Here is a 19,793-nt window from a genome sequence, read left to right as displayed (position 1 = left end):
AAGACACATGAAATGAGAGGTTTAACAGGCCTCTCATTTAGTGTGTTGTCAGGGGGTGGGGGGCAGGGGGGAGGCACCAGCAATAAAGCTACTAAAATAAGTTCTGTATGGTATTAAATCTATCTGAAAACTGTTAAGGACACCTTATCTGTAAAGGGAGAACACAGATGAGAACATTAAAAAACACCAAGGATGGACAAATTTGCCACAATTTATCACATATATATGTATCCAGATCAATACCTATTCTGACAGGAGCAATAAGGGACATTCATCCATGGAACAACTACTTAATGAATGCCTACTATGGTAAGCACTATACTAGGCACTTGGGATGTACCTTTCCCCTTAAGCCTGGAATCCCAAAGCCATCATCCTGTACCTTGAGGACAAGGTTAGGCAGGTGAGAACAACAGGAGAGAGAAGCCCATGCTTCTGACACCAACAGGATTGACAACAGTCTTAAGCAAAATGCTACCTTATTTAGGCCACTCTTATTTTGAAGATTTCTACCATTTACAGATAAATGTAACATACTTTTAAGAATTCGCCCACAGTCACTGAGTTATGAAGTGTCAGAGTGAAGATTTAAAAATCCAGCAGTGTGCATTGTTCAATATTCAAAGAGCAGAAACTCAGCCATTTGTCAGGATTACGATAAGTTAATGCATTAACTAACAGGCTGAACTACATTGAGCCTAATTTCCCTTCCAACTCTAAGATTTTTCTAATTATATCCCCAAACATCATTCCACACAGAAGGGTATTTTAAGCCACTCTAGCTTCTTGGTGATTTTAGTTGTAGTTTCTGGATACTTTCCAGCTCTGGCACATTCTTCTTCATAAACAAGATGCAGGACTTCATATAGCTATATTATGTGGTTGTAAATACATGATTGTTTTGCTTGAAGATAAAACTATAATTTTTCAAATTTCCAATAGTATTCCCTATGAAATCTAGCATTTTTTACAAGCATGGACCCTATAATTTTATAAAGTATAACTTGAAACACTTATCTTCCTATACATTATTCCTTAATTTACACAAATACTTCCTCATTCAATTTTTATATGATTTAGATTATTATTATAGCTAATAAAACAAAGAAAGGGAACAATTAAAAATATTATGTCTGGCCTGAGCTAAAACAAAACAAAGTTGTCAAAATGTCCTGCTGTAAAGTTTACAGACATACTGTATAATAATTTCAACTATGTCAAAGAAGGGAAAGCTTCAGCCCACAAAAAGAATGTTTAATTTCCTATGCTCCACAGGACCAGTAGCTGCTGCATGTGGTATTCCTTATGCCTATACAAAGTCCTTGACCTAGGTACAAAATTTGTAAGCTGAAATTGGCAGTTGAAAAGCTGTCTCATTGAAATATGGCATCCATAGTGCTATGCTATCAGGAAATTATTAGCCTATATAAGTAAAATCAGGTCTATCATCTTACTACTGAACATAACTAGAAGCTTCTTAAAAATTTCAGAGTGTACTTGGGATGGTATGACTTAAAATTTAGGTTACAAAAATGTACACTAAATCCCTTAGGAGAGACTGCAAAGAGATGGGCATCATCCTTCAGAATGGCTATAGGATTTAACTTGTAATCCAGATCTTTCTCAGAAGCATGCACAACTTCAGTAGAAGCTTCAGGTGATTTGCAGTGGGGGTTATTTAAGGATAGCTAATGATTCTGGGAAGGACACAAAGCTGGAAGGACAACTAGCAAGTGTATACCTATATGTATTCACACATGCTAAATATTTTATGTACATTTTCATTTTAACCCTATAACATCCCTGTGAGAAAGTTTTATAGATGAGGAAACTGAGGCTCAGAGAAATTAAAAATGACTAGTAATAGACAAAATCAGTATTTAAATCCAAGTCTGTCTGATTCTAATACCTAGGTTCTTAATGATTATATTATACTGCATCCTCTGGTTACCCAATGAAAGATTTTACACAAAGTCTAAAATAATACTATTAAATTAAAAGTACTATAGAATCTAAATACCATATATAATAATGATTGGGGCTGGGGGGGAATAGGACACAAATTCCAAGTTGAGATGCTAGGGACATAGCTCTTCCAATTATGGTGATATTTTTTGTTGCCCCAGTTAAAGGACTTCTGTTGTAGTTCTAACAATCTTAGGGTCAGACCTTAAAATTGGCCCTAGGTTTATGGAGTAGGGGGAAAAAGTTGGGGAGCAGGAATGAGAGAGGTGAGAAATGAGCATGGGTAAGTTTGCGCCCTGAGGGAAGGCATATTTATCAATACTCAGCCAGTTCCACAATCTTTTCTGTAGACTGCAGGATTAGAAACACTTCTCTTTGCACTGGTAATTGCTTTTGACCAGTGCCCATACATTATGAAATACTTCATTAGCAAGAAAGATTAGTCTTCTGTACACCCTCCAGTTGCAGGTTAGACAAGCTGATTGAAATGAAAAGCAAAGGGAAGATATAAGAATTTTTTATGATGGTGTTAGACAGAGGTTCTGGGAGCCAGGTTGAATTATGGTATTATACAGAATGGAGGCTCACTGATATCGAGAAGATGGACCCTATCCTATATTCATAGTGTGTTCTACACTTAGTTGGAAAATTGGGATAAAGAGGTACTTAGATTGATTTATGTAATATTGGAGCCTTCACATAGTTTTATAGATTATGCACATAGCAGTATTTATGTAATGCACATTCAGGCATTGCCTACCTTTCCAGTACCATCTTTCACCATTCCTTCACCTCAAATGTTACACTTCAGTCATTTACAACTACTTGAAATTCCCCATAAGGGCTGTGCTTTCTCTTATTTTCAAGGCTAACACATGCTTAGCTCATTGAAAATCACTCAGTAAACTTCAGTGGAATTTTATTCAGTATAACAAATGAATGCTGTTAAACATGTGAACCATTTATGTGCCCAATCACCAATGTTTCGCCTGTCTAGTTCTCATTTGTCTTTCAAAATTCAGCTCAAGTACCATTTCTTCCAGTAAGCATTCCCTTACCACCATCCCTGTTCCCCTACTCATTCTGACAACTCAGCTGTATTAAATGACCCTCCAATATGCTCTCAAGCTCCTCTGCCTGATGGCACTCAACATAATGTTCTGTAACTACTTATTTTGTTGTTTTTGTTGTTGTTATTGATCACCCTCTTCAAACCAATCAGCTCCTTCAGACCAAGTTCTGTTTCTCATTTATCTTTGTATCCTTACCAACCGGGCACAGTGTCTGGCATATAACTGACATTCAATAACAGTGGATGAAATGCATGCCTGAAACTAATATTTTGGTTGTTTGAACCAAAATATTAGTTAGATGATTTAGGTTTTGGTTGTTTGAACCAAAATATTAGATAGATGATTTAGGTTTCATACTCTAGTACTGCTGCTTTAGAATTTCAGAGGGGAAGGCAAATGGGGTGTGCTAATCTCATATCTGAAGCAACAATTATGTCAGAGAGGTGGCATTACTTATATATTCCAAGCCCCAAAGGATCCTACATAGTACCAGATTCCAAGAGATCCGAAATATGAAAAATAATGAAAGAAGAAGGCATAACCATCAGCACTAGGACTACAGTTTACTTAAAGTCTAGGCATTATGGAAGAAATCAGATGTCTTCCAGGAAAATAAATTTTGAAAAGAGATCTAGATGGTCAATAAACATAAGAAAAGGTGCTCAATATCATTAGTCATCGGGGAAACGTAAATTAAAATCACAATGCAATACAATCCCACAACATGTCCACCAAAACAGCAATAATAAAAATATAATAACAAAATATAATAATAATATAATATAATAATATATAATATATAATAATATATATAATAATAATAAAAATATAATAATAAAAGACAGTAGCAAATACTGGCAAAAAAAATGTAAAGTAACTGGAATGTAAATTAATGCAAACACGTGGAGAAAGTATAAATTGGTGCCAAATATGTACTAACTACCAAAACTAAATACGTGTATCTGACTCTGTGATTCAATTCCTAAGTATATAACCAACAGAAATAAACACATAAAAAGGTCTCAGGTACTTTGAGATTCTAATAAAAAGTTCTCAATTCTGCTGGTCCATTGTCTTATGCTTTAAATAGAAAAGATATAATAACTGGAAGGAAAAGTACAGGATGCTAAAGGGAACTAGCTAGAATGGATCTCCAAAAGCAGGATGAAAGGACCAGACAATGCTGGGGTCAAGGAAGGAAAGCAATTTGGGGAAAGCTGGCTATGATATCAATAGGAAGAAAGGTATTTCTGAATGACAGATAATAATAATGGTAATGAGCACTTACTACATAACAGGCATTTTGTACATATGTGTGTGTACATGTATATAAAGCACTTTACGTGCATTTTTGTATTTAAACTCTATAAGGGGTTTTATGGAGAAAACTTAGGAAGTTATATCTTGCTATCCTAAAGCAATATTCAGAGAAAAAAAAAAGGTGTGCTCTCTTCTCATTCCCTATAGTCCTCAAGAGTCCTCTTGCCACTGGAAAAATGACTGGTAAACAGACTGACTGGAAAAAGCACTTAGACCAAAAAAAATACAACGAAACTCTTTTCTCAAAGATATAACATATATGCCAAATAGAACTTGATTTTCTTAACCAAAAATTATACTTCAGAAAAAGATATTCTTATCAAATTCAAGTTTGAATAAACCTTTAATAAAAAGGCAATTTCTAAATCATTTTGAACTACGAATGACTACGAAAGACATACTTGCTCAAAAATATATTAGCTGAGACAAAGCACTTGATGGAATCAGTAAAAATTAAAATATGTTTATCAAGGATATGATAATGTAACTTTCTGAAGAATGATTTTATACTTACAAATATAGAATGATTTTATACTTACAAATAAATAAGTCTTTTATAGATCACTTTTAATAAGTGGTATATTGAATACTGTGAAGCTTGTAAGTATAACTACCAAATGAAAAAACAACAAAAAAAAAACCAAAGCTCCAACGTTACACTAGTAGGCACCTGTTATAATATTGCATAGATTCAAAGAGCTTACACGAATATGGTACTCTAGAAAAGCATGCTAGAGGACTCAAACAGTAGCCCCAGTAATGATAAAAATCTCATATGTAAGGTAGAAAAAAACAGTATTTGTAAAACAATATTTATATGATAGCTTAAATATATGTTTATCTAAAATAGTAATATAAATGGAGAAAAGACATACACAAGAATGTTTAAGACAGCTATAGTTATAATAATCAAAAAGTAAAAACTACCCAAATGCTCATCAATAATGGAATGGTATATTCTTAATATAATATATACAATGATGATAATGAACAAATTACAACTACATGCAACGACATGGACAAATCTCATAATCTCAAATGAAAGAAGCCAGACACAAATATGACTCTGTACAAAATTCAAAAACAGGTGAAACTAATCTGTGGTTAGTGGTTATCTTTGGTGGGGGTAGAGGATGGAAACAGTAACTAAAACGAGACAAAAGTGGGGCATGTGGGATACTGGTCTTTTGTTGTGTCATAGTGGTTATATAGGCATGTTCAGTTTATGAAAATTCATTGAAGATTTATGTAAAAAATCACTTAGAATGTATGTGACTTTTTGTATATGTGGTATAATTTAGTGAAAAAAAATAAGAACGGACATGATTATATCCATACCTAGGCTCTGACAAGCCAAGGGGCATCATATGTGTTAGCAGCAGGGCCTTATCAGGTGGTCAGTCACCTTTACTCATTTATATCAAGAGCCTTCACTCGAGAGTCAAGACAGTCATCTGACTCACACATGTTCTGACCCCTACCATCACCAGACTCCTGCCAAAATAACACAAAGCTCCTTTCTTCTTTGCCCAAGGTGAAACAAAAGTGTTATTGCTTTTCTCCAAATTTCCTTTCTTTGAAAGCCCTTTAGATTTCTCTAAAGGATAGTTCTGAACATAAAGCAGAAGACTTTATTCCTTTTGATGTAGCATTGATTAAATAAGCACTACCAGAACTCTATCAGGTAAATATCATTACACCAGTTTACAGATAAGGAAACTAGGAAATTGAGAACAATCGGTGAATGGCAAGATGGTATATCTGCCTCCAAAGCCCGAGCTCAAAACTCACACTATTTTACCTCCCAATAACCAGGCTCACTTGATTGTAACATGCCAGGAATGCTTATTTGCATGTTTATCCTTGTACCTCCAGCATTTGAGTTGGGAAATTAGTGAAGGGACAGAATCTAGTTTTGATAGGCTAAAGAAGGACCTGGGACAATGGATGAGAATAATCAAGTACAGAGCACTGCTGTGTTCACTTAAAATAAAGGTTAGGGCAGGGCTGTGGCCTTTCCTATAGATAAGATATACAAAAGTTATTCATCAAGAGCTGCCAAATGTCAAGAAAATAAAACAAGAACTAAAATAGTCCCACAATACAATATGTAACATGTACTCATTTTCTATTGAGAGAATTCATATATCCTTTAACTTTTTCCTCCTAGTTCGTTTTACTCTGGTCTCTGTACTCATTTGTTCATTCATTCATTTATTCATTCAACAAATATTTTCTGAGTGTCTAGGCACTACTCCAGAAGCTGAAAATACAAGTATAAATGGGACTTGCCTTATGGTGGAGAATATAAACAAACAAACATATAATGATGATATAATGGCCAAAAAAAGTTGAAGAAAATAAAGCAGAGTACATGTGACAGGGGTAGAGGTGGGAAAATAGGCTATTTTGAATAGATCAGTAAAGGCCTGAAGATGTGATTTTTTTATCAAAGATTTGCTCTACATCTAACTTCTTGGAGAACTGATTACATGATATGCTGCATTCCACTTTATTTTTAAAATCTGTTTATACTCGTTTTAGATGGTAACTTTAAAGTGTTTCTTTAAAACTAAGTCAAGCAAGAATTCCATAGAAGTAACTTGCTTTTTACATAATCATGTAAGGTGAATCATTTACATAGTCAAAAAAAAGTCTTCCAGAGTATAAGTCATTATTTAAAACTGGTGGAGAAAGTATTAGCATTGAGATCAGAGATAACAGATTTGAAAAAAAAATGTTCATAAATATCTTCACTCCAGATAAACAGCCGAATCTGCCAGAAACACTCCCAAAGCTTCTTAAATCATCCTTTCTCTGATGTCTTTCGAATTCTGGTCCTTATGTCTCTATTCTTCTTTCTGTGTTTCTCTTATTTTACAGACTTTGTCTCCTGTTTCTTCACCCTCCCTTCCTTTCCCATCTTCCATCTTCCCTTCCATCTCCATTAACTGCCTCTAATTGAATAATTTTTTGTTGAATATATTTAGTGAATATAATATTATGTTCTATAAAAGTTCTCTTTAAAGAATTGTGGAATGACTTTAGCATTTTCTCCAAAACAAAATGAGAAATATAAACTGTGTCATATCTGTAGGGCCTTAAGGATTTCATTTTAGTAGTTACCTAGAGATTATAACATGCATCTCTGACTTATTATGGTAAATATTTTTACCATTTCCTAGACAATGCAAAGACTTTAGTACACTTTATTTTTCCTCTCCTACTTTTTCTGTTATTGTTATTTCTACACATATTTTAAATCTTACAAGAGATTATTTTGTATAGCCAATATCACTCTGCCTAAAGAATTCCTATTGGTGTTCCCTTTACTGTTAGTCTGCTGGTGACAAATTCTCTCATTTATGCTTACTGGAAAATGTATTTTGCATTTTTAAAGAATATTTTTTTGGGTACAGAATTATAGATTTGCAGTTATTTCTTTTACCTCTCTAAAGATATCATTATACCTTTTCCTCTCTTTCATTGATTTTGTAGAGAAAGTCAGAGTATTGTTGTTTCTTTTAAGACAATATGCATCTTTTATTCTCTGGCTACCTTTAAGATTTTCTCTTAACATTTTCTTTCATCTCTGCATAGAGAGATGCAGTCCACTCCAGTATAGGAAAGCATCAAGCAAACAGAACCAGTTTTGAACAGTTTTCTAATAATGTGCCTAAGAATGCTTTTCTTATATTTATTCTGCTTGGGGTTCACAGAGCTTATGAATCTGTGGCTTTATGTGTTTATTCAGTTTTAGAAAATTTCCTGCCATTATTTCTTCAAATAGCGCTTCTGTCCCAGTCGGTCTCTCCTCCCCTTCTAGAATTGTGTAGTGCCCATTCTCTATGATCACTGGTGATCCTGGGTTCAAAATAACACATTCACAGAACACAAATAGGTAGTAATATAATAACAATTTTACTTAGCGTTTTAGAAAAATTTAGGACTGTAAACATACCATAAGAATATGGATCAAATACGTCTACATCAGGAGTCCTTAAAACATCCAGTTGTTGCTTCCCCTGATCACACAGGGCAGACTAGATTGTGGGGGGTGAGACTACATGCATGGATACAATGCATTCCAGCATTCATAAGTTTCAAAGAGTAACCACATATAACATCCCATTCATGCAGCTTCCAAGCACCCCACAAGGGCTGCACTGAGAATGAACACTGAGAAAAGCTGGAGGTCTGTTTCCCTAAAAGTTTTATGCTGGTAAAACAAAGTTAGTAACATAGTTTCTTGTAGTATTAACATGTCTCTTCATAATCCCCCCCTATTCAGATGTAATTCACCAATCAAAGGTCATTTTCACAATAAATACTGGGGTTTGGTAACAGCACTGAACAAAAGCCTGCACTAAACTTTATCAGTACAGGTTACACTAATACATATGTTAGACTTTTCACTGTGTTCGCATTTGTCTCTTGCACTTTCTTTCCATCAATCTGTCTGTCTATGCTTCAGTCTGGATACTTCCTGCTAATCTATTTTCTAGTTCGCTAATCCTCTTTTCAACAGACTATAATCTGTTGTCAAACCATCCATACAGTTCTAACTCAATTATTCTACTTTTCAGTTATAGAATTCCCTTTGATTATTTTTATAGAGTCCACTTCTCTGCTAAAATTCTCCATCTTGAACTTATTAGTCACAGTTATCTTAAACTCCATGTCTGATAACTTTACTATCTCAATCACCTATGAGTTTGCTCCTATTGTCTTGATCTTGTCTCTTGGAATGTTGAACATGTGTGTGAAAAACTGTAGAGGTTCCAGATGATTTCATTTTCCTCCAGAGAATAAAGATAGGAGGCAGATCATCTTAATAGTCTAGGACTAAGTTGATTCTAAGATGGATTTCAGTCTTCAGGGAGTTGCAACCAAAACCCCAATCGTTTACCAGGACTCTCCTCTTTGACAAGCTGTGAATTCCAATGTTGTCTTCCCAGGATTTAAACTCTGCTTAGCTTTTCTGCCCTTTAGACACTGCTCTCAGTTTGGCTCTTACATTTACCATCATTACAAGTTAGCAAATGACTCAAAAGTCAAACAATATGTCAGACACTCCAATGCATTTTTCGTCTGAAGGGGTTATTGGCTGCTCAAGCACTGGCTGCCTTTGAACAGATTTTTTAAATTTCTCCAGATTTTCTAATTGTTCTTCACTAGAAGGTTGATTTAATACAAGTTATAAGTCATAGCTGGGTATGAGAGTCAATCACACTAGATAAAATGTACATGCAATAACAGAATATTAAGGTTAAAAAGGACTTTATAAATTATATATCTATGCCAAGCTTCCATTCAAGCTAGGAATTTTGTGGTAACAATCTTGAAAGATTATCATCCAGTATCTAAGTAAATATGTCAGTGACAGAATCTAACTGATTTATGGTACAAGATGTACCACTCCTAGACAAGCTCCTTGATAGAAAGATCCTTGTTTTTCTGGATTATAATTTGCTTCCTTAAAATATTCACCCAATAGTCACAGTTCTGTCCTTCAAAGCGTTATTGAATATGTTGACTCCTTTTTCCAGATGGTACTTTAGCTACTTAAAAACAGCTATCACACTTAAAATACGTCTTCTCACAGTATCAAAAATATTTCTTACCACATTCCCTCTACCATAACTCAAATGGCAAACTTTTAAGGCTCCCCTACTCTGAATGAAATATAATTGGGTAAGTCTTTTCCAAATTGTGATGCCAAGAACTTAACCCAATATTCAAAATTCAGCTTAATCCAAAGTACAGCTGAACTATACTAGCTCTACAACTACCAACTAATATGGCCTCTAACAGCTATTTTCCATCCAATTTTTACATTTAAGCATTCATAATATATACTTTCCAAGCTGTAAGTTGCAAATCTTAGGAACGGCTAAAACTTGCAAATCTTAGGAACGGCTATCAACTGTTCTACTCTTTTATGTACCTGATTTTTGTTTTTGTTTTTAACATGAATGCTAGATTTGATAATTGTCCCTATTAAATTTCATTGTCTTGATTTTCACCTAGCAATCCAGTCAATGTAAATTTAAATTGTGATTCTGTGATTTGCCTATTAATTATCTCATCTAGCTTTATGCTATCCTAAAGAGGAAATTATACTATACTTTTTAAACAGAATCAATGACTGAGATTTCCTTTTAGGATGACATCTAACTTATTTGGAAATAGCTGTTCAGCATCAATAAGCCATTCGGAACATATTTCTTCATCTTATCCACAAAGCTACTATAAGACACAAAGTCGAATTTCTTGTTGAAATCAGACTTATAGCGTGTAGTATAACTGTTATACTGTGAATTAGAGGAGCACTAAGGGTGCCTGGTATACATCTGAGTAAAAGGTGGATTCATCATATCATATTTGACTTCGAATTCAAATGTTAGACAAGAATCAAGTAAATTCTGTGATGAATATTTCCCACTGTTTTAAATTAGTAAATCATCTGTTGTATCATGGTCACATTCTTAACACTGGTAAAAATATTTGCTTAAAATCCAATATGACTAAACACAGTAAATGCTTAATACCTATTATTTCATTAAGTCTGGGAAAACTGAAGTCATTTATGTAATACGATATACTAACAAGTTAAATACACTAAGAAAATAAAATTAATACTTATGGTATTTATCAAGAATTTAGAAAAATTTAATGATATATTTATAATTTTTTATTTCATTATTTTCAGTCGTGATAGCTAGATAACTACTTTATATTTAATCTGTAATTTAGAAATGGAGAGATGTTAAATGAGAACATATTGCTCATGGCATTTTTAATTGTACATAAAACATAAAATAATATGAAGAAAAAAAGTATTTTAATAAACTGGTACACTGGCATTCAGAATAAGAAACATAACAAGATCTGATAATTATCATTAATCACATAATAGCTGTTTTAAAAACCTAAGGGCAAATTTAAAAAGACATATTAACACTTTGAAAACAAAGAGACCACCGAAAGAAATACTGCAAAATGCATCAGAGGCAAACATTATTAAACATAAGACACCACTTAAGCAAGAATACTATTCCCTTGAAGGGGTGAAGACAGTTGCTATTATTAGTAGAGATAAGAGCTGCCTGAAATTCTTTCCTTAATAACACCATACTAAAAATAAAATGGTTTACCACATTTCAAAATAAACACATTGCTTTACATATGCATTTCAATCATTTAAATAATAAGTAAAAATCTATTTAACCGGATTCAAGGTGCTTTCTCTTATATTTGCATTTAATAAACATACTAGGGAGATTTGCTCTCATTTTTATAGCACATTCAGAATTTTAGAGGTCTTGCTGTACAAATAGATGGCATGGGCCATGTGAGTAAATTCCACATCCTGTGTGACGTGTTACTCATTAGCTATTAAAGGATTTGAGATTAGATCTTCTGCTAGATCAAATTAAATTATCTGCTTGGCTTTAAAAAATTAACTACTTTCTCTATAAAATATTTTTTCTATCAAGAAAACCACAGGAATCTCAAAAGAATAAATGGGGCAGTATTATCATTACAAAGCAGTAATACCGAATGCTTAAAGAAAAGCTAACATAGACCACAAGTAAATATTTTGATGTGTTTTTACAAAAAAAAAAAAAAAAATTTAAAGCAGTGCCATGTCAGCATGGGAAAGGGAAAAAGTCCAAGGAACTGAGGTAATCACCTCAGTATATGATCAAACTACAAAAATCCTTTTTAATTTACATAGATATGTAGGACAAAGTTTGTAGGAAGGCATTTTTAGCTCAGTCTGTATTTTCTGTAGTTTAAAAAAATAAACTTTATTATTTTGGTTCTATTTTAAGGAGACAAGGCCTTAAAAAAGACCTACACATAACTGCCAGCTGCTGCTCACAATCTCTCTCCTTCCTTTCTCCATTTCTGCTTCTTTCCTTGAAGAATTCTATGATCGCTACCACAAGATCTGGAATATATAGTGTTTGTATGCATGCACTGCGAGTGGTATATAGGAGAGGGTGATGAGTAAGCAGTGTCTAGAGAATTAATTTTCTGAATATGTTTGTGTAAAACATGACAGAAGACCTGAGAAAAACAAAACAGGAGATTGTAAACTCTTCTTTCCCCTCATCAAATAAATTTCTGTTCTCAGAACCAAATCACAGATTCCAAGTTCAGCCAATTATGGGTTTAAGTACACTATAGGACCTAAGTACATAATAGTACATAAGACTTAAGTCCTTTTGAGCATCTTCTACATTTTCTTATGTACCTCTCATGACAGTGTAAGAGAACATATGGTATTCTCGTTTTTATAGATCAAGTGACTCTGGCTTAAGGCCACACAGCTGGCTTACAACACAGCAAAAGCTCCACACCAGGTCCTCAAAATCCTAATTCTCTATACTATGTGCCTTGTTGCCTTTGAGAACTTACCCTGAATTTATCCATATTCATAACATTGTTTCCTATGGGAAATATCTTTGAGAGTCAACTGATTACACAAAATGAACAAAATCCATTTTGAAGTTAAGAACAAAATTACCTATGTCAAAATCATATGATATATGTCAGCCAAAAACTCTAAATAGTACATCGTTTACCTAATTGTTTCAGTGATATAACTCTGTTGATTTTGATTCAAACACTAATCTTATAGTATTTGAGAAGAAATATAGCTTCAATATTTGGCATGATTTCAAAAGTAAAATCAGTTCAACTAGTAATTTATATGAATGCTCACTATTATTTCTGTTTCATTCTTAGTTTATCCATTTTCCATATATGTGAAAAAACGAATTACATGACTTATTCAAAAAAGAGACTGCATTTTAATATAAACATTAAGTATGATATAGCACAAATAGTCATTTAGAACTTTCCTCAATGCAGGCCACCAAAAAAAAGGGGCAGATTTTTTGAGACATCTCTGTCTCAAAGTTGATGTCAAAAATGAAGGCACTTCTAAACACAGCAAACACTTAACACCTCACACAGGGTGTGGAATTTACTCACGTGGGCCATGCCATCTATTTGTATGGCAATTTATCTTTGTTAAAGCTCTTTTACATACCTCAACTCATTTAATCCTCATAAAAATTCTATAAGGTAGGCAAGGCAAGTGTTATTGTCATTTTACAAAGGAAGAAACAGGCTCAGAAAAGTTTAATGGTTTTCCCAAAGCCATATAACCAGTAGTGCAATTAAAATCCAGAGCTAATTAATCCCTTCCAAAATCAAACGTTCTTTCCAAGACATCAAATCATTTTTACAAGTTCTGTTTGGTCTGGTTACTAAAAGTTATTGGTAATCTTAGTCAAGGTTAGTTTCACAGTAAGAAAAAAAACCTGAAACACTTAGCATTTCTAAGAAATTTGGGTTAAAATTGTTAGAATTCAGCACATTCATCATATAAGAAATGGAATGAAGTATAAAAGTTGGAAATATAAAAATATGAATTTTAAGCTTACATATGGAGTTTCAAAAAAACTTTTATTCTCTCTCAATGTGAACTAAAGTAAAAACATTTAAATATTATTTTTCAATCCTTGATAAATATCTATGGAAATGTAAATTATATCCTTGTAGGTTTGAAACTCACAAGATAATATATTATGCATTTTGACTTTACATTCTATATAGCATAGCCTTTGGATTCAGAGAATCTGAATCTGATTATCGATTCTGCCAATTACTAGCACTGTAACCTTGGGCAACTTAAGGTGTCTGAGTCTCAATTTATTCATTTGTAAAATGGAGATAATACCAAACTTAGGATTACTTTGAGGAATAAATAAATCAAATCCATAGACAGACAGTACTTAGAATATACTAAAAACTGAATCAAATTGTAACTTTTATCACAAAATGTTATAAATGTTTCCTTTTTCTTTTGTTCTACATTAAGTCTACATCTCAGCCCTGGTCTTCAGTAATTCAAATTTCCATTAAACCAGAAGGAAAAATTAAACACATTCATTTTGAAATTAAGGCTTTTAAAAAAATCAGTTTAACGATAAAGTTGTAAAGGCCCTGACAGACTGCATGTTCTAGTTCTCCCTTCTAGAAGGAAACAGCCCACAGAGGTTAAATGTCTTGTTCACAGGAGACAAAACAATCCCAGGAAGGGCCCAAAGTACCACAAGCACAGCTCTCAGGTCCACCAACTGACCATGTAGCTGTCTGAAATTCAATTTATCATGTGGGACTTGGTATTTACATTTAAGAAAAGAACCCTGCTTGTTAAAAATTTTTCAATGTCTATGGCCATGCCACCTTGAACGTGCCCGATCTTGTCTGATCTCGGAAGCTAAGCAGGGTTGGGCCTGGTTAGTACTTACATGGGAGACCACCTAGGACTATCAAGGACTGTAGGCATTAAAAAAAAAAAATCACTTATCTTTCCAGTTACCTCAAAAATAAGGGGGAATTAGTAAAACATTTATGTAAATTCTTGAAAGCCAATTCTGTGGGCCATTCAAGTAGCTATTTGAAAAAACAAAGAAGGTAAGATCTTGAGGAGACTTTGCTAGCTAGAGAGAAGTTAGTGAGCTTGCAAAGTACCTCTTGGTGCATAATTTCAATAAAGAGTAATTACTTTGAAAACCAAACCTATCAATCCTCATCTTAAAAATGCAGACTGCTTTTTAAATAAATAGCATTACATTATGCCTTTTTTCAACCAGTCTTTGCATAACACAAACAACACATCTATTCTAGAATTTCTATCACCTCTGCTAATTAGGTAAGAACTGAACAAGCCTAATCACAAGAGCTCTTGAAGAGCAAGCCGTCTCACCCTACCCTAAAGAGTAAGAACTGAAACCATCAAAATGGAGAAAAATCTTAAATAAAAAATATTACTTTTAAACTCTGTCAGCCTACATAATGTTCCCATAAGTAACCTTACAACAGAATAATAAAGGAGAAAATTCAGTTTAGAACATTTTAAAGAAGGCTGATTATCTGTCAACAAATAGAGAAGAATTTCCATATTTTTTAAAAATAACTTGAAAATAGTGCTATTAAAACCTATGCCATTTTAAAAATATATAATTAGCATAACAATTAAGAGAGAAGGTACATAAGCTATTCCTCATTCCTCCATTTCCATGGTCTTAGTCATATAAAACAAAATCATCTATTAAGTTTTTAGTAGAAATCAACTTTACATCTATAGCAGTTAAAAACATGTGTTTTCAACAAAAGGTGCTGGAACTGGATAACAATATTCAAAAATATTGACCTTCTACCTCATCAAATTCAATACTCAAAAATTAACTCAAGATGGATCACAGACATAAATATAAAAGCTAAAACAGTAAAACACTTAGAAGACAACATAAGAGACAATCCTTGAGACCCAAAGCAAAGATTTCTTAGATATTACATCAAAAGCATGGTCTACAAAATGAAAAACAAATCAATAAATTAGACATCATAAAAATTCAAAACTTTAACGATTCAAAAAAACATGATTAAGAAAACGAAAAGTCAAACATACTGAGAGGAAATATTCGCTTTAACAATAAGGGACTTACATCTAGAATTTATAAAGAATTCTTATAATTCAACATATGAGATGGCGAACCACCCAATAAAAAAATGAGCGAAAGATAGGAACAGACAGCTCACCCAAGAAAAAATATAAATGGCTAATAAGTACACAAAAAGCTGTTCGACATCAATAGTGCTTAAGAAAACTCAAATTAAAGTCACAATGAGATATCATTTCAAACCCATTAGAATGGGTGTAAGACAAACCTAACAAATGTTGGTGAGGATGTGGTGAAATGAGAACACTCATACACTTTGGAAAACAGTTTGCAGTTTCTCAAAAAGCTAAATATAAAACTATGATATGACCCAGCAATTCTATTTCTAGTTATCTCCCCAAGATATATAAAAACATATCTCCAAACACTTAGATGTGAATGTTTATGGTGGCATTATTTGCATTAACCCAAAATTGAAAACAATGTCTATCAACTGGTGAATGTATAGACAGAATGTAGCACACCCACAAACTGGAATATTATTCAGCAACAAAAAGGATCTACTGACACATGCTGTGTCATGCATGAATCTCAAACATGAGATTGTTAAAGAAGCCAGACATGACAGACTCCACATTGAATGATCCCATTTATAAGAACTGTCCAGAGAACACAAATTTATACAGACAGAAAACAGATTAGTGGTTTTCCAAGGTTGAGGGTAGGAATAAGGATTAACTGTAAATAGGCATAAAGGATCCTACTGTAGTAACGAAAATGTTCTAAAATTGATACATGATGAAAATTGCACCACTTGGTAAAGTTACTAAAAAATCATTGAATTGTACACTTGGAATCAGAAAATTTTATAATGTGTAAAATATATCAACAAAGTTGTTTTTAAAAATGCATGTGCTTTTGTTTCTTATCCCTTAAAGAATTAAATAACTTTCAATTGTAGCAACTTTTTAATTTGTATTAAACGACTGTACTAATCCTAACCTTGGAAGGGAAAACCACAATCTAACTTTAGAGAGGCTCTAACACAGTGTTAGGAATACCCCTCAAAATGGTTGCTCATTGGACACAGGATTGCTCATAAATCAAAGTACCTTCTGTTGGTTTATATTTTAAGAAGCCAGTGCCTGGAAGCTGCTCAAGAGTAATATAAACAAAAGAGACTTAATCCGTCCTTTGACAACGGGCCAACTGATTTGATAGATATTTTAGTCTACATTCGAATTACAGTTGAAGAATTTAAAGAAATAAAAATGTTAACACAATTTAGGACATGTGTTAAGTTATATAACTTTGAGAGTGTACATCCAGATAGCAAAGGCGCTGTTTACGCAAATGCATCATATTAAAATGCAATAGTCCTTAGTAATGATATTTAATGACAAGTAATGTTTCAGGTATTAATCCAATCCCCGGATATTCCTATATTCATTCTAAACATATCCTAACTACCCACTTAATTTCTGAGGTCTTTCAAAAATAACCCAAAGAATCACAGCCCTCCTGAGACTTCAAAGAATTTTACAAACTTTTTAGGTCTGGACACAAATACTACCTTTTCTGTAAGGCCTTGCCTGACACCTTATGGAAAACTGCTGACCTCACAAAATTCCCTGCCTGCCTTCCTTGACTCATTTTTCTCATTAATACTAAACATGCTATGTATTTTACATAATACATTGTGATTATTGTTTGTCTTCTCCTACTAGCATATGAACTCCACAAAAGAAAGGATTTTAAATCTAGTTTTGCTCCTTGCGGGATCCCCATTACCCACAACAGAGCATAAAGCACACTGTAGGTGCTCAATAAGTGTTTTCTAAACAAGCGAAAGGGTATCCGATATATGTAAGCAAGTAAGAGCTGAGCCTTGCCCCAGGAATGAACAACGAATTTCTTCTATTTAACCGACTTAAGATTAAAATATGAATTTTAAAGAAAATAGAGGACTCAAAATCTCCAGACTGCCTATCCAACATTTCTATAGCAGAAAGGGGGATGGTGGGGGCTGGGGGTAGGGGGAAAGCTAACATTTACCTATAATGAATTTGCAACAATCAATGGAAAATATTTTTAATAAACTGACTCTGGGTCTGGAGAGAGGACTAATTAATTAAATCCCATGTGATACTTGTTAATAACAGAAAAAGGAAAGTTTAATACTTAGAAGTAAAAATTTCAACAGCAGCCTGTTTTTCTACACCCAAAATGAGATCCCATCACCAACAAAACAGATCTCAGAAGAATCTGCTTTAGCAGTTTTGGCCTCCTCAGCCACACACCCTCCAAGGTGCGATACCAAGAAACCTTTTTTCTCCCCGCATCCCAGAAGCTCTCCTAGAACCATTTTATAGATGCCAACCAACCTCAGACTTCCCAGTTCTAACTGACCCCTGACCCAATCCAGCCGCACCTGAGCATTATCACACGCCCTGCAGAAACATCTACCCACCTCTCGGCCCCCAAACATCCCCTAAACAGTCAGCTCCACCAACTCATAGTCATGCAGCGTGAAAGAATCCGGATAGGGGCCTCCAGCCTGGCCAGAACTGGAAGACATTTTACACCTCATCCTGGTTTTGCCAGTTTCTGTGTGACCTTGGGCACGGCCCTCAACGTCTAAGAGTCCCCATCTCTTCACCTTCAAGGTGAGGATGTCACCTGCAGCAAGCTGCTGCAAGGATTAAATGAAATCGCAGGTAAAGCACCTAACAGGGCACCTGGCACGAAATGGGAACTCGAAATCACCAGTAGCGGGTGGTATTCCCCAGTCCTATCCATACGGTCTCAGAGCTGCAGGGCACCTTACCGAACAGTCCAAAACCTCCCGGTTTCGGAGAAGAGGACACTGAGGTCCAAGGAAGGAGAAGCGCCTTGCTCCCGACCACAGGGACAGGCGGCTGGGCGCTAGCCCTGGAACCTCGGTCCCCTGTCCCCACGCCTGAACCCTCGCTTCTCCTCACTCGGCCCACCCCGCGCCGGCTCCAGGCGCCGCTGCAGGGCCAGGCGGTGCCCAGCGGTGCCCGCCGCCCTGCCGGGCCCCGCAGGCTCCGCGCGGCCCGGGGCCGCTCCACCTGCCGCCAGGCCCGCGCCCACCGCCCGCCCGCGGCCCCGGGCTCCGGAGCTCCCACGGCTCCGCCCGGCCTCCCGCCAAGCGGGCAGCCGGGCGCGGCGGCCTCGGACGCGGACTCAACTCTTGACTTTGCCGAAGGTGCCGACGCCCAGCGTGTCCCCCAGCACGTAGTGTCCGATCTTCACCCGCCCGTCGTGCTTCTGCTTCTCAGCCATCTTCGGCGCGCGCAGCCTCGCTCCGCCGCGGCCGCGGGCTCCCGAGTGCGGCCGCCGCTGCCTCTGCGGCTGCCACTGCCGCCTACCCACAGTGCAGCGGGCGGCGGGGGGCGGGAGCGGGGCGCTGGGGGGCGCGGGCGCGGGCGGGGCCCGCCCAGGTGCGAAAGGCCGAGGCGCGGCGGGCGGGGCGCGCGCAGCCCGCGGGGGCGAACGGGGCGAGCGTGGGGCTGTGCGCGCTGAGCGGAGCAGCAGCGGGGGAACCGATCCGGACAAGGAGGGTCCCCGAGGAAGAGGTGGGGTGGGTCGGAGGTCCACAGGTGGGCGAGGGAGGGTGTGCAGCGGGCGGAGCCACCTTACCTGGGGATGAGGCCCGAGAGTAGGCTGCAGGGGCCCATTATGAGGCACACTGAAGGGAGTGACATGTGTGGATGAGATTGGGCCGAATCGTAGGATATGGAAAAAGATGGAAGTAGAATTTGAAGAATGGAAATAGGCCCAAAGTGTGTAAAAACCGGCTACGTGAGTCCAAGGGAAGTCGGGTAGGAGGCGATGAGAACCGGCCTTCATCCAAGAGCTGTAGGCAGAGAGCCGCAAGGAAGTTTCTCAGATCACCGGCTGAGTGTTTTCATACTGGTCAAGTGCT

The 19,793-nt window shown here is 36.1% G+C and overlaps 1 protein-coding gene and 1 pseudogene across 2 annotated transcripts in view; one reads left to right on the top strand and one right to left on the bottom strand.

Moving 5' to 3' along the window:
* Positions 1–19,236, bottom strand: part of PRKAA2 (protein kinase AMP-activated catalytic subunit alpha 2) — a 51,671-nt gene extending 32,435 nt beyond the window's left edge. Inside the window, exon 1 of one of the 2 annotated variants that reach the window (XM_039887314.1) lies at positions 19,057–19,236. In XM_039887314.1, the coding sequence (XP_039743248.1) occupies positions 19,057–19,150 (94 nt within the window). In that variant the 5' untranslated portion in view covers positions 19,151–19,236. Of the gene's footprint in view, positions 1–18,671; positions 18,873–19,056 lie in introns of those variants that run through there. The other variant, XM_039887335.1, reaches the window with a different exon arrangement.
* Positions 14,608–14,726, top strand: LOC120581176 (uncharacterized; annotated as a pseudogene).
* Positions 19,237–19,793: the final 557 nt, after the last annotated feature.

The sequence above is a fragment of the Pteropus medius genome, unplaced genomic scaffold, assembly GCF_902729225.1.
Source record: "Pteropus medius unplaced genomic scaffold, Ma_sr-lr_union100, whole genome shotgun sequence".
Lineage (NCBI taxonomy): Eukaryota > Metazoa > Chordata > Mammalia > Chiroptera > Pteropodidae > Pteropus > Pteropus medius.
Note: the sequence above shows the minus strand (reverse complement) of the source record. Positions and strands in the feature narration are given on the sequence as shown.